The following is a 15,274-nucleotide window of genomic DNA, read 5'->3' as shown; positions in this document are numbered from 1 at the left end:
CCAGCCCTGAACTGGTGTGGTTGCCACTCCAGGCTGCATAGCAGAAGCCCCTCCAGCACTCTTAGGACTGCCCACGCCCAGCCCGCTCCAGGGGTTCTGATTCGGTTCATCTAGCCTGGAGGCCAGCAGCTGGATTTCCTAAAGCTCCTGGGTGACTGTGACTTGTCCCGCAGTCGAAGAGCACTGGCGTGGCACCGTGATTCTGACTTGGCTTTGAATCCCGGCTCCACCACTTCCTGGTCTTTGATCCAGTATAAGTTCCCAAATGTTGCTGGCCTTTTTCCTCATGTCGAGTAGGGATGGCCCAAGCTTAGCATAGCAGGTACCGCAGACAGTAAGAAAATGTGCAGATGCACACGCAGGAGTTGCTCAGGTAGCAGCCCCACCCCTACCGTCCCCTGAGCCCCAGTGCAGCTCTGTGGACCCTGGCACAGCACAGGAGAGCTCGTACTGGTGCCCTTTAGCCTGTGTGCACCTCAAAGTCTCCTGTGTGGAGCTGGGCAGCAGGAAGGACACTCAGACCCCCCGGACCAGCATGGGGTCCTGGTGCCAGTGTGTGACCAGGCGGGCACTGCTCTGGGCCTTGCTGAGGTGGAGTGGGCAGAGTAAGCCTGGGCTAGGACACCGGAGAGGGTGCCACTGGCTCTGCCACAGACCAGCCTGGGGCCGCTTGCAAGTCTTTTAATGACTCTGGGCTTTAGTTTCCTCCTGTGTGAGCTCAGGACACGCTTTGCAAGGTCGAACCAGCCAGTCCCTCACGTGGTGCATGTGGTACAGTGCTAAGCTGCTGTCCCTCCCACGCATGGTGGTGAAGAGCAAAGACCAGACCCAGGCAGCCACTGGTCACCTCACTTGCCTCTCTGTGCCTCAGTTTCCTCAACTCACCCAGGATTACTTTGAGGATTACATTTGTCAGAATTTTTTCTTGTTTTTTTTTTAATCCAAAATGTGTTTACTGAGATGGTTTCCCACTCATCTTGATTCAGAGTGCTTTTAGTGCCGCTTCCTCCTAAAGGAACATCCTTCTGTAAGCCTTGCTTTTCCTCCTGTAGGCTGGCAGAGGACAGTGGAGCAGCCAACACACAAAACTACCGTTTGTGCATGGCTAAAGATCGTGGTGATTTTATAGCATCCTGGGCATTTCACATCCATGAAGTAGGAATTGGGGCTCTGCACCAGGCGTTTCTTCTTTGTTTCCTCTTCTCTTCTGGGAAGGGATGAAGGAGATCCTTTGCGAGAGGCATGTTCTCGTATGGGTAGGTCGTCACTGCCAGAAAGGAGCCAATTTTTCTTTTCTTTTTTTTTTTTTTTTTTTTTTTTTTGAGACAGAGTCTCCCTCTGTCGTCCAGGCTGGAGTGCAGTGGCCGGATCTCAGCTCACTGCAAGCTCCGCCTCCCGGGTTCACACCATTCTCCTGCCTCAGCCTCCCGAGTAGCTGGGACTACAGGTGCACACCACCACGCACGGCTAATTTTTTGTATTTTTAGTAAAGACGGGGTTTCACCGTGTTAGCCAGGATGGTCTCCATCTCCTGGCCTCATGATCCACCCGCCTTGGCCTCCCAAAGTGCTGGATTACAGGCGTGAGCCACCGCGCCCGGCTGAAATTTTTATTTTCACTGGAATTTGTGGTGGGGCTTCCAGAACTTAGCAATAAAGGGAGGAGGGTGGGGAATCCCAGAACGTGGCAGAGAGCAGCGGCTGGGGGTGACAGCAGTTGCTCTCTGGAGTGATTCTGTTTTTCTCTTGATTTCAGCCTCTTTGCTTTTTTTCCATTTAAATAGGCTAGAGTCAGTCTGTTTTCAGGCTCCTTTTGAAGTATGTTAACAATTGCCCAGAATAGAGCAACAGACAGGTCTCCCTGGTCTCCTGTGGGGGCCACGTGGTGGGATGTCCTTGACTCATTTTATTTTAAAATAATGTCTTTGTCCTTTTTGGGTTACTATAACAAACGTTCTATCGGCTGTGTAGCTTGAACAACAAACATTTGTTTCTCACAGTTCTGGAGGCTAGAAATCCAAGATCAAGGTACCTGCAGATTTGGTGTCGGGTGAGGGCCTGTTTCCTGATTGACAGATGCCTCCTTCTCTCTGTCCTCACTGGAGTAGGGGTGAACAAGTCTCTTTTATGTTTATTTATTTATTTGTTTATTTTGGATGGAGTCTCGCTCTGTCACCTGGGCTGGAGTGCAGTGGCACGATCTCAGCTCACTGCAACCTCCACCTTCTAGGTTCAAGCGATTCTCCTGCCTCAGCTTCCCGAGTAGCTGGGACCACAGGCACACGCCACCACACTTGGCTAATTTTTTGTATTTTTAGTAGAGACAGGGTTTCACCATGTTAGCCAGGATGGTCTCGATCTCCTGACCTCGTGATCCACCTGCCTCGGCCTCTCAAAGTGCTGGGATTACAGGCATGAGCCACTGCTCCTGGCCTATGTTTGTTTATTTTTCTGAGACAGGGTCTTGCTCTGTTGCCCAGGCTGGAGTGCAGTAGTGCAATCATGGCTCACTATAGCCTCCACCTCCTGGGTTCAAGTGATCCTCACACCCCAGCCTCCTGAGTAGCTTGGACCACAGGTGTGCACAAGTGTGCCCTCTTTTCTAAGGGCACAGATCTCATTCCTGAGGGCAGCCTCCTGAGTAGCTTGGACCACACGTGTGCACAAGTGTGCCCTCTTTTCTAAGGGCACAGATCTCATTCCTGAGGGCAGCCTCCTGAGTAGCTTGGACCACAGGTGTGCACAAGTGTGCCCTCTTTTCTAAGGGCACAGATCTCATTCCTGAGGGCAGCCTCCTGAGTAGCTTGGACCACAGGTGTGCACAAGTGTGCCCTCTTTTCTAAGGGCACAGATCTCATTCCTGAGGGCTCTGGCTCCATGACCTGATCTCCTCCTAAAGGCCCCACCTTCTAATGCCATTACCTTAGGGGCTAGGATTTCAGCACATGAATCTGGGGACACAGACATTCAGTCCACAGCAAATGACAGTTGACTCAGCCTCCTCTTCATCAACAGCAACATAAGAAAGCAACAGTTAGGCAAGACCCATGGGTAGCCCGAGCCACAGGTATTGCCAGGGATGTGAGGGGTGTGAGGACCAAGTGCCCAGCTCCCTCTTCACTCATTTGTGTTCACATTTGATTCAGGCAACCTTAAGCCTGGGAATGAGTGGGCGTGCAGCGAGACCTGCTCCCCCATTCGCTGGCCCACCAGACAGGCTGCGGCTCTGACTTCCTTATGGCAATATCTATGACACCGCCAAAAGATGATTTGCTCAGTCTCTTCAGAACTTCCTGTGAAGTGACATTCAATGGTAGCATCCGTAAAGTGCAGTCACATTTGATCAATTTTCTTTGAGTCGCCTGTGAGGAAGGGCAGTGAAGGCATTCCCACTGGGAGCCCGAAGCCCACGCCAGGGCGGGTTGGTAGCAGCTCGGAGCCCTGCCCGCCTTGGGGCGTGTCCCGGGAGAGCAGAGCTCACACAGGCTCGCGGGCTCGGCTCTTCTCGGCTGGGACCGAAGTACTCGGCGCTGCATTGGCACAGGCTGAATGATTAGGTTTCACTTTTTTTATGTCATCTCAGCTGACGACATTGATGTTGTGTTTGCCAGGGTCCCCGTCCACAGCACCCCAGTTAGACGCTCATCTGGGCCAGCACCACAAAGCCTGTTGAGCGCACGGCGTGCGTCAGCCTTGCCCACACCCGCCAGGCGGCGCTTCTCTGGCCTTCCACCGATGACCCCCAAAATGATGCCCAGGGCCGTGGCCTCTCCCCTGTGTGTGCCGGCCCAGAGACTTTCCTCTGAGCCCCGCAAGAACTCTGCGATGAGGTAAGAGATGAAGGTGATAATAAGTTGGTCTCAAATTCCTAGGCTTGGTGTCCTAGACATTGACATACCTTTTTCTTGCCTTGCTCCAGGGTTTAGTGAAGTAAATAATATTTGGAAAGTTTTGTTTTCTTTTTTTTTAATTGCAAAGAGAAAATGCAATAGACATGAGCATAGAGGAAAATTAAAGGTATTACAAGGAAATACTGCCTGTAATTATCTGATAATCAATCTGAAAACCTAATGCTTTTCTAAAATTTGCAAATTATTGGCTGAGTGTGGTGACTCACGCCTATAATCCCAGCACTTTGGGAGGCTGAAGCAGGCAAATTGCCCGAGCTCAGGAGTTTGAGATCAACCTGGGTAACATGGCAAAACCCCATCGCTACAAAAAATACAAAATTAGCCAGGTGTGGTGGCATGCACTGTAGTCCCAGCTGTTTAGGGGGCTGAGGTGGGAGGATCACTTGAGCCCAGGAGGTTGAGGCTGCAGTGAGCTGAGATTGCCCCGTTGCACTCCAGCCTGGGGGACAGAGTGAGACCCCATCTCTAAAAAATTAATAAAGTAAAATAAAATAAAATAGAATAAAATAAAATAAAATTTATCTAAATTGACCCAAGGACACATGAAGTAAGCCATAGCTGCAGCTCAGAAATAATTAAAGACTGAAAAAGGCACCTGACTCTGATGAAGTCACACCTCAGTCGTGTATAACTTTTGAAACAGATCATGCTGGTGTGTAAAGTTAAATATCTCAGCCGGGCACGGTGGCTCACGCCTGTAATCCCAGCACTTTGGGAGGCCAAGGCGGGCGGATCACGAGGTTAGGAGATGGAGACCATCCTGGCTAATACGGTGAAACCCCGTCTTTACTAAAAATACAAAAAATTAGCCGGGTGTGGTGGCGGGCGCTTATAATCCCAGCTACTCAGGAGGCTGAGGCTGGAGAATGGTGTGAACCCAGGAGGCAGAGCTTGCAGTGAGCTGAGATCGCGCCATTGCACTCCAGCCTGGGTGACAGAGCAAGACTCTGCCTCAAAAAAAAGCAAAAGTTAACTATCTCAGGCTACACATAAATAAAGATGGAAAGTTTCTCAGTTCATTTTAATAGCCAAACATAGTAGGTAATGATAATACCAATAAGAGGAAATTGTAGACTGATTTCACTCATGAATATAGATTTATTTTTATGAAGTTTTTATTTCCAAGAAAGATATATATATATATATATATATATATATATATTTTTTTTTTTTTTTTTTTTTTTTTTTTGAGACGGAGTCTCGCTCTGTCGCCCAGGCTGGAGTGCAGTGGCACGATCTGGGCTCACTGCAAGCTCCGCCTCCTGGGTTCACGCCATTCTCCTGCCTCAGCCTCCCAAGTAGCTGGGACTACAGGCGCCTGCCGCCTTGCCCGGCTAGTTTTTTGTATTTTTTTAAGTAGAGACGGGGTTTCACCATGTTAGCCAGGATGGTCTCGATCTCCTGACCTCGTGATCCGCCCGTCTCGGCCTCCCAAAGTGCTGCGATTACAGGCTTGAGCCACCGCGCCCGGCTAAGAAAGATATATTTTAAAAACACAAATAGACTGGGCGCGGTGGCTCATGCCTATAATCCCAGCACTTTGGGAGGCCGAAGCGGGTAGATCACGAGGTCAGGAGTTCAAGACCAGCTGGGCCAAGATGGTGAAAGCCCATCTCTACTAAAAATACAAAAAAAATTAGCTGGGTGTGGTGGCGGGCGCCTGTAGTCCCAGCTACTCAGGAGGCTGAGGCAGGAGAATGCCGTGAACCTGGGAGGCAGAGCTTGCAGTGAACTGAGATTGCGCCCCTGCACTCCAGCCTGGGTGACAGAGCAAGACTCCGTCTCAAAAAAAACCCACAAAAAACACACACAAATAAATTGTTATCTATCTGGAAGAAAATTAAATATGACCTAACTTACATCATGGAAAAAAAATTCAGATGACTTAGATACTTATATATAACAAACAAAAGAAGAAAAAAGTTAAACACTGGGAGACTGTGTGAACACGCTAAGTGCAGGAGACCTTTGTCACTGCTAAAAGCCAGGGAGTGAAGAGCCACCTGCCACCACCAAAAGTGTTGACATTTAAATCCCCCGTTTTTATTTATGGCTAAAATGACCATAAATGAAGTCAATAGACAAATGGTCGACTATGAAACAACATCGCAGGCAAAGGATATGAATAAGCTCAAATGGTCAACAACCCTTGGGGAGAGACCCAAATTCACTAGTGTCAGGGAAATGCAGTTTATAGTAACTGTGCAAAGGTTTTGATAGACGCATCCACGTTCACACTGTCCGGGCAGGAGGCGGGAGGGGGAATCTGAACATTGCTAGTAGAAATGTGCATTGTGATCCTATTTTGTAGAAAGGCATTTGTTGGCCAGGCGTGGTGGCTCACACCTGTAATCTCAGCACTTTGGGAGGCCGAGGCTGGCGGATCACTTGAGGTCAGGAGTTGAAGATCAGCCTGGCCAACATGGTGAAACCCTGTCTCTACTAAAAATATAAAAATTAGCCAGGCATGCTGGTGGGTGCCTGTAATTCCAGCTACAAGGGAGGCTGAGGCAGGAGAATCGCTTGAAACCGGGAGGTGGAGGTTGCAGTGAGCCAAGATCATGCCACTGCACTCCAACCTGGAAGACAGAGCAAGACTCCGTTTCAAAAAAAAAAAAAAGCCATTGGCTGATATGTGAAATTTTTCTGTTTTTTTTTTTTGCTTTACATGTTCAGAGAAACTGCTCTAGTAACAAACTATACAGAAATGAGCCCTGACAGTAGTCTTAACATGTCAAAACTTAACTACACATATACCTTTTTGTTTGTTTGTTTGTTTTCTGTTTTGTTTTTCTTTTTTTTGAGATGGAGTCTCACTCCGTCGCCCAGGCTGGAGTGCAGTGGCACGATCTTGGCTCACTACAAGCTCCACCTCCCGGGTTCATGCCATTCTGCCGCCTCAGCCTCCTGAGTAGCTGGGACTACAGGCACTCGCCACCACGCCTGGCTAATTTATTGTATTTTTAGTACAGATGGGGTTTCACTGTGTTAGCCAGGATGGTCTTGATCTCCTGACTTTGTGATCCATCTGCTTCGGCCTCCCAAAGTGCTGGGATGACAGGCGTGAGCTGCAGCGCCCGGCCTATACCTCTGTTAATTACACATACCTCTGAGCTGCCACAGGTGGGAGACTACAGTTCACGTGCAGAGATGTTCATGGTGACAAAGACTGGAAGTCAGCTGGGCGCAGTGGCTCACACCTGTAATCCCAGCACTTTGGGAGGCCAAGGTTGGCCGATCATGAGGTCAGGAGTTCGAGACCAGCCTGACCAACATGATGAAACCCCATCTCTACTAAAAATATATAGCCGGGCGTGGTGGCAGGCACCTGTAATCCCAGCTACTCGGGAGGCTGAGGCAGGAGAGTCATTTGAACCCAGGAGGCAGAGGTTGCAGTGAGCCGGGATCGTGCCATTGCACTCCAGCCTGGGTGACAGGGTCAGACTCCATCTCAAGAGAAAACAAAGATGGAAGTAAATGACCAGGTAGCCTTTGGGGCATGCATTAGCTTGCACTAGCTGATGTGGACGCATTTCCGGAAGAATTCTTGAGAAAGGATGCAGAAAAGAGAGTTTCGTAAGTACAATTCCACTTTACAAATGAAACTGTGGCTGAGAATAAAAGCCCTTTGTCTGTTAAAAATATACATATAGGCTGAGTGCGGTGGCTCACGCCTGTAATCCCACCACTTTGGGAGGCCGAGGCAGGCAGATCACGAGATCAGGAGTTTGAGAGCAGCCTGGCCAACACGGTGAGACCGTCTCTACTAAAAATACCACGCTGGGCGTGGTGGCAGGCGCCTGTAGTCCCAGTTACTTGGGAGGCTGAGGCAGGAGAATCGCTTGATCCTGGGAGGCAGAGGTTGGGGTGAGCCAAGATCGCACCACTGCACTCCAGCCTGTGCGACAGAGACCCGGTCTCAAAAATAAATAAATAAATAAATAAATAAACACCATATATAATATCCACGTATTTATACACAAATTACATATTTTTATATATCTTGTACGTTTCTATGTATGTACATCTACTAACAGTAGGTGTTGACCCTGTGTGTATCTATGTAGTTTTATGAGAATGTAGAAGACTCTGGAAGAAAAAATGCTGGCATGTGTGTATGTTACAGAGGGAGATGGAAAGGCCTGGAATACCCAAGAGAAAATGAGAAACAAGGCCTCACTAAAAACACCAGATCTGATATGTAAATAGGAATATGTGTTTAACTGTCTTGTATGTTTGTAAGTGTAAATGTAGAAACAAACTTCTGCTTGTTTTGGACTCTTATGAAACCTCTGAAGTATTAAAAAGAAGGTACTCTCTGTTAGTTGATGGACCTGCTGCTTTGCTGGGTTTCCGGAAGGAATTCAGTTTTGTATGGCAGGTACTCAAGGACCTGTGGGCAGCAGGCAAGCCCAGCAGCGCCCATGCGGGGTCCTGCAGGAGACACCATTGGAGAGCAGGTGTGGGCAGCCTGCACCTGGGGCCTCAGCCCTGATCAGGGCACTGGGCAGCAGGGGAGGGGGCATCTGGGGCCGAAGGAGCCGGCTGCATACCCACCTAGGCCTAGGAGGAGCCCCCCACTGGCTGCATGTGAGAAGGAGCTGCCGTGGCTGAAGGAGGGGTCCCTGTGTGTGGTCTGGGCTCCCTTCAGGAGGTGACGGGCATGCGCATTACCTCATGTTTAGTGACTGGAAAGAAAAGGGCTAACAGCAGGCCCTGGTGATGCTGGACAGGGAAGACTTGTGAGCTGAGAGGAACTGGACAGATCACTGAACCCCGAACACACACAGGAAACTCGGGGTCTGGAGGGTGAAGGGCCTAGAGCGGGAACACACTCCACCCAGGACACTGTTCCTCCAGAGTGACCCGATTCCGGGATCAGCCAAGTGAACGAGCATTTTAGATACATTTCCTCATAAGATTTTTTTCCTTCCCACAGAACTGAACCAACAACGGAGAGCAACAGAAAGGCAGATTCCAGGCCGGTGGACGTGTCCCCTGACGGGGGTTCTCCTCCTTCCTGTGTGCCTCAGGCACTTAACTTTTCTCCAGAGGAAAGCGACACTGTTTTCTCCAAAAGCACCACCACAGAAGCAGCTCGGGAGGAAACCAAGCCGGGTGGAGACGCAGCCCCTAGTGAGGTGGGCAGAGCAGGCGCAGCTTGGTTCTATTAGCTGAGATTCCTGGAGGCTGCTCGGGAAGCCCCTGGAACCCAGGGCTGTGGCTGGCGGAGTTCCCTGCCATGCTTCATCCTGGGGCCAGTGCCTCTGTGCCAACCAACCCAAAGGGAGGCAGTCAGGACTTCCAGGCCTCCAGGGGAGGAAAAAGTGACACCTTTGCCCTGTATTTGACTAAGGCAAGGGTCAGGGATCGAAGCTGAGGAAGCGGGAAGCAGGGTGGCAGGAGCTGGTAGCTGCTGGTGGGCGGGTATGGACAGGGAGGTGGGCGGCAGTCAGAGAGGCACGGCCTGCCCCATACAGGGCCTCCTTCCACCAAGGCCCCACCTGATTCCTTGGCTTTCCAAACCTCCAGCCCACCTGGAACATGAGCAAAGCACACGTTCTCCCAAGATGATTGCCAGCAAGATGCTGGACTCTGCTCTTAACCTTGGTTTTCTACCCAGGCTCTTCTTGTAGATATCAAACTGGACCCACTCGCAGTCACTCCAGATGCTGCAAGCCAGCCCCTCGTTGACCCCCCTCTCATTGACTTCTGCAATACCCCAGAAGCAAACGTGGCTGTGGGATCTGAAAGCAGGCCTCTGATCGACCTCATGATAAACACTCCAGACATGAATAAAAATGTGGCCAAACCTTCACCGGTGGTGGGACAGGTGAGAAGTGGCAGGTGATTTGTGTTGACTCAGCCCTCGCTGTCCTCAGTTCTGGGTTGGTTCGTCCCCCCAGGGCCATCGTGGGACCCTTGAGAGTGGCTGTTGAGTCTTCTCAGCTACTCACCTCAGGGCAGCCTGAGCTTCTCAAAGATCAGCTGCCTCTGAGGTGCCCTGCCAGGACCCTGCCAGCTCTTGTTGGGCAGGGACCGCCTCTCTCCTGCCCATAGACCCCAGGGCCAGATGTGGGACAGAGGAGTGTGCATGGTGGGGGCTTGGGTTTCTCCGTGTGTGTCCTGTCTCCTTCCAGCTTCTTAGACGTGGTGGCCCAGAGTACTTTTCAGTGCACCCGAGCCAGGATGACCGAGCTGTTGTGATGGCCCAGGCAGCCAGTGCTCTGTGTGGGGAGGGGAAGGGAGGCCCCGGCCAGATCCGCGCTCACCTCCTCCCCTCTGCTCTCTTCCAGCTCATAGACCTGAGCTCCCCTCTGATCCAGCTGAGCCCCGAGGCTGACAAGGAGAACGTGGATTCCCCACTCCTCAAGTTCTAAGCAGAACCAAATCCTTTGCCTTAAAAGAACAGCCCTAAAGTGGTTTTCAACCCTCAGAAACAAGCTGTAGGCTGGGCACAGTGGCTTACACTTGTAATCCTAGAACTTTTGAGGCCGAGGTGGGCGGATTACTTGAGCCCAGGAGTTCGAGACCAGCCTGGGCAATATAGTGAGACCCCTGTCCCTACAAAAAATAAAAAATTAGCCAGGTGTGGTAGTGCACGCATGTAGTCCCAACTACTTAGGAGGCTGAAGTGGGAGGATGGCCTGAGCTCAAGGAGGTGGAGGCTGCAGTGAGCTCTGATTGTGCCACTGTACTCTAGCCTGGGCAACAATGTGAGAGCCTATCTTGGGGGAAAAAAAAAAAAAGAAACATGTTTTAGTAGAAATTGTATTCGAAAAAGAAAAATAAGCCGAAAGATATTCCCAGTGCTGGAGAGGGTGGGCTGAGGAACTGGGGCCAGCGCTAACCACCCAAGGCCTCTGCTGCCGCCTCTGCCCTTCTTGCTGCCACTCTCTGGGCTGGAATGTGAAGCCTCAGTCACTCTAAATGAAGAATTTTCTTTTGAATGTTTTGTATGTAAAATAGCAAGTAGCTATTTTTAAAGTTAAGTTTGTGTAAAAAGTTAAATATTCTAGTTTTACATTAAATTGTAAAATAAATGGATTTATTGAAGCATATCTTGATTTTTAAGCTTATCGTGATTTTCAAGCATACATGACTATTTTTATCACTCTAATCAGTAAGGCTACTGTCTAGACTCGAATGCTTTCATACAATTGAGTTTCAAAAAATACTCAATAAAAATTGGTGTCAGTGCAGACCCAGACCCGCCCCCAGATACACTGGTCGCTAGGTCTGGGGCCAGCCCTGGAAGTGGCACTGTTACTAGGCACACAGGTGATTCTGACTCGGTGGCCTGAGACGCACACCTTAAGAAGAGGCTGCTCTGGGGAGACGAAGGTATGAGTGGAAAGAGGATGGGCGAGGAGGCCGGGCTTACCTGGACACTAAGGTGATGGGCGGCGTCTGCTGGGCAGGCCTCGGGGAGGACCCCTCAGCTTTGCTCTCAGCAGGGGCCGGAGAGGCTCGGTGGGCAGTGGCAGGAACTGAGTGCCACTGGAAAGCCCATTCCCTTTACTTAAAAAACGAGCTGGCCAGGAAGCCACTACTTTGTGTCCATTTCTCCTGAGGAAACTTCTCACCATCTTGGTTGAGCAGCTTCACGGCCGACACAGCAAGCCAGCAGCCAGACTCTGTATTTCGGACCCCACTCCAGTGCTCCCTGGATCATACCAGGATCTGCCACTGTCCACAAAGACGAGGGAAAATGATGACTGCGCTGTGTCTCTACTTCCCGTGGTTACTGTGTGAGGCTAAAGCTGCCACTCAGAACAGCGAGTCCTATGGTGTCGAGAGCAGGAAGGGGTCGGGTGGCCAGGTGACACCGTGGAAAGGCGTCTCGGTGGAAACTGCCGTGGTGGGAAGGTGGCGCGCTTGTCACGGCCGAGTTGCTGCGCCTGCAGACAGAAGCCCTCCACAGGCAGGGCTACTCCGACGAGTGAGTCATGAAGCCGGAGAAGCCCTGCTCCACGAGCAGTGACTTCCCAGGCAAGACTTGCAGCCAGTGCTGCGCTGGCCAGAGCCACAGGGCCTGTAGGAATCTTGGCGGCTCCACGTTTCCAGGGCAGCAGGGAATCCCAGGGGCCCGGTAGTGACACAGCAAGGTCCTCAGGGAGCCTCTGGTCTGGCCCTCATTTCCCAGGGGTAGAAAAGGAAATCTGAAATCGGATTAAACCATGCAGCAAATATTTACTGAGGCTCTGCTATGGGTCAGGCTGTTTTCTGCTGGGGGGCAGCGCTCAGGTACCCCTTCCCTCTTGGGGCTTCCCGCTTGGTAGAGGAAGGAGACGTTCAGCTTCCAGCCCATCTGTAACCAAGCTGTGCCTTGGTTGCCTCCATTCAGGCCCTGGGGGTGAGCCGAGCCTTTGGCCTGTGGCCCCAATCCTGCTGCTGGGGCTCCTCCCCACTGTGCCCTTCCCCTCCCCGCTGCAGCCTCGGTGCAGCCAGGCTCTCCTTGGTACCCAGGCCGGACAGAGTGATCTGACTTTAACTCTCTTCAGACAGACGGGAAGAGGGCCCTAGGACCAGGAGCTGGACAGAGCAGAGCTGCTCCTGTCCTGAAGCTCCAGGCCTGTTCCTTTCTGTCTGGGTCTTTCCACTGGGCTTTTCCTGCCAAAGCCGCCCAGTCTCAGCACCCCCACTCCCTTCCTCACTTAGTGCCCAGGCCCTTGGTTCAACCCTCAGAGGGCTCCGGGTGGGAAGACGCAGTTAGCTGGGGACTGAAGGACTCCATGACCCCAGGAGGGCCAACCCCTTTCTCCACCTCGGCTGCCGCTGGAGGGCCACCCTTCCAGGTTCAAGAGGTCCAACTTCATGGGATTTTTTTTTGAGACGGAGTCTTGCTCTGTCGCCCAGCCCAGGCTGGAGTGCAGTGGCGCGATCTCGGCTCACTGCAAGCTCCGCCTCCCGGGTTCACGCCATTCTCCTGCCTCAGCCTCCCGAGTAGCTGGGACTACAGGCGCCCACAACCGCGCCCGGCTAATTTTTTGTATTTTTAGTAGAGACGGGGTTTCACCGTGGTCTCAATCTCCTGACCTTGTGATCCGCCCACCTCGGCCTCCCAAAGTGCTGGGATTACAGGCGTGAGCCACCGCGCCCGGCCTAACTTCATGGGATTTTTACCACATTTCATTAATTTTGTGGAGCAAATGTCTTCCCATTTTATAGCTCTGAAATCCACGTCTCTGACATTGCTGTTGGCAGGCGGCACCTGGGATGTCGTCATCCTGCCCATAGCTGGCCTGTGTCAGACCTGAGTGATGCACGGGGCCTCTTGGAGCTACAGAGTAACTAAAATACCATAGAGTTCACGAGAAAGCAGAAAATATGTGAGCATGGATCTCAGCCACTGTGGGTTGGTTGCAACTGGGACTCAACCTGCCATAACCTTAGGTCAGCCTGCCACACCCAAGGAGGGCCTGCCCCTACACCCAGACTCAAGTTTAGACACAGCCTAAACGTGTACCTCTAAATCTGCACAAGCTCAGGTGCCCAGATACTGGATTTCCTTATCTCTTCCGGGAAATGCAAAATGAAATTGCTTTCCTGTTGGGTACTTTCCTGATCCTTTATTCTGAAAAAGTGGTCATCCTTTTCCCCACAGGCCCTGTGACCTCTTCCTCCTGTCTTGCAGCTCACTGTGTACCTCCTCCTGGCACCAGTGCCCAGGGCTCTCCTGTTGGTAGTTCCTGCTTTTCTTCTTGGAAATTCCTCATGGGCCTCGAGATCTTTACCTTATAACAGTTCTGTTGAATTTCACCCTGGCAATGTAAGTCGATAGCTTATCTTCACAGATGCCAGACAAAGGACAGATCTCACCATCAGCCCTCTGCTCACCTGAGACAAATGCATGTCTGATTGCTTCCTCTGCCCTATTTATGTAAAAATGCAGATTCACTGAGCCAGACTAAGGCATAAATGACTGTTCCTCTACCTGCCTCTCACATGGAAATTGTGTATTCAGTGAAAGGCTGATCAAAGACCCAAAATACTGCAACAGTTTATATCTTATCTACCTATGACCTGGGAGCTGCCCACCGCCCCTAGTTGCTCTGCCTTTTCAGAGAGAACCAGGGTACATCTTACATGTTATTAATCGATGTCTTGTGTCTCCCTAATATCAAAGCAAGCTGTGCCTCGACCACCTTGGGCACATGTCCTCAGGACATCATCCTGAGGCTGTGTCACAGGCACGTCCTTAACCTTGGCAAAATAAAGTTTCTAAATTGAGACCATCTCAGGTACTTTGGGTTCGCACCACAAGGAAGGGGTCTCATGCATATGTGCCTAATAACAACTATCACAGAGGACTGCAAAAACCACAACCTTTACACAAAGGCTATTGCAACCTTACTCAAAAACAAAAACAAAAACAAACTTCTGTTGCAAGGACATCTGCCCGGCAACTGCCTGTCCAACGCTGGACTGGTGTCACCTTATTGATCCTTGTAGCCAAAGAATTATCTCAAAACAATGATGTGATCCTCATTTTCCCTTTAAAAACCTTTGTCTTCCTAGGCTGGGCACGGTGGCTCACGCCTGTAATCCTAGCACTTTGGGAGGCCGAGGCGGGCAGATCACAAGGTCAAGAGATCGAGACCATCCTGGCCAACATGGTGAAATGCCGTCTCTACTAAAAATACAAAAATTAGCTGGGCATGGTGGCATGTGCCTGTAATCTCAGCTACTCGGGAGGCTGAGGCAGGAGAATCACTTAAACCCATGAGGCGGAGGTTGCAGTGAGCTGAGATTGTGCCACCGCACTCCAGCCTGGTGACCGAGCCCGTCTCAAAAAAATAAATAACTAGGCCAGGCATGGTGGCTCATGCCTGTAATCCCAGCACTTTGGGAGGCCGAGGCGGGCAGATCACAAGGTCGGGAGATCGAGACCATCCTGGCCAACATGGTGAAACCCCATCTCTACTAAGAAAAACACCAAAAATTAACCAGGTGTGGTGGCGGGCGCCTCTAGTCCCAGCTACTCGGGAGGCTGAGGCAGGAGAATAGAGTGAACCCGGAAGGCAGAACTTGCAGTGAGCCAAGATCACGCCACTGCACTCCAGCCTGGGCAACAGGGCAAAACTCCGTCTCAAAAAAAAAAAAAAAAAAAAAAAAGACGTTTGTCTTCCTTTACCCCCTGAATACACACATAGCTTAATGTGGCATGCATATTCCCATTGCAATGCCCTATTCACAAATGAACATCTTTGTCCAGAAAGTCTCCATGTGCTTTAGGTAGAGCGTGTCTAGGTGCTCTTAGAGAAGAACTCAGCTTCAATCACCCCTGGGGGATGACCTCCGTTCTCTCCTCCTTCCTTTATTCAGTGAGTTTATGAAGCACCTGCCCTGGGCCAGGGGCTC

The 15,274-nt window shown here is 51.0% G+C and overlaps 2 protein-coding genes and 1 pseudogene across 5 annotated transcripts in view; 1 reads left to right on the top strand and 2 right to left on the bottom strand.

Annotated features, from left to right (window-relative positions):
- Positions 1-10,971, top strand: part of GTSE1 (G2 and S-phase expressed 1) — a 37,661-nt gene extending 26,690 nt beyond the window's left edge. For all 3 annotated transcript variants that reach the window (XM_050805849.1, XM_050805848.1, XM_050805847.1), the window contains exons 9-12: positions 3,611-3,829; positions 8,850-9,051; positions 9,534-9,743; positions 10,207-10,971. In XM_050805849.1, the coding sequence (XP_050661806.1) occupies positions 3,611-3,829; positions 8,850-9,051; positions 9,534-9,743; positions 10,207-10,290 (715 nt within the window). In that variant the 3' untranslated portion in view covers positions 10,291-10,971. The remainder of the gene's footprint in view (positions 1-3,610; positions 3,830-8,849; positions 9,052-9,533; positions 9,744-10,206) is intronic.
- The window catches only part of CDPF1 (cysteine rich DPF motif domain containing 1), a 376,436-nt gene that overhangs the window by 81,363 nt on the left and 279,799 nt on the right, over positions 1-15,274 (bottom strand). The gene's annotated exons all lie outside the window — the stretch shown is intronic.
- LOC126963680 (40S ribosomal protein S27-like) lies at positions 940-1,245 on the bottom strand (annotated as a pseudogene). Its single transcript, XR_007729180.1, has one exon. The product of XR_007729180.1 is annotated as a 40S ribosomal protein S27-like (transcript).

The sequence above is a fragment of the Macaca thibetana genome, chromosome 10 (assembly GCF_024542745.1).
Source record: "Macaca thibetana thibetana isolate TM-01 chromosome 10, ASM2454274v1, whole genome shotgun sequence".
NCBI lineage: Eukaryota > Metazoa > Chordata > Mammalia > Primates > Cercopithecidae > Macaca > Macaca thibetana.
The sequence above is the reverse complement of the archived record's forward strand: the minus strand, read 5'-3'. Positions and strand labels throughout refer to the sequence as shown.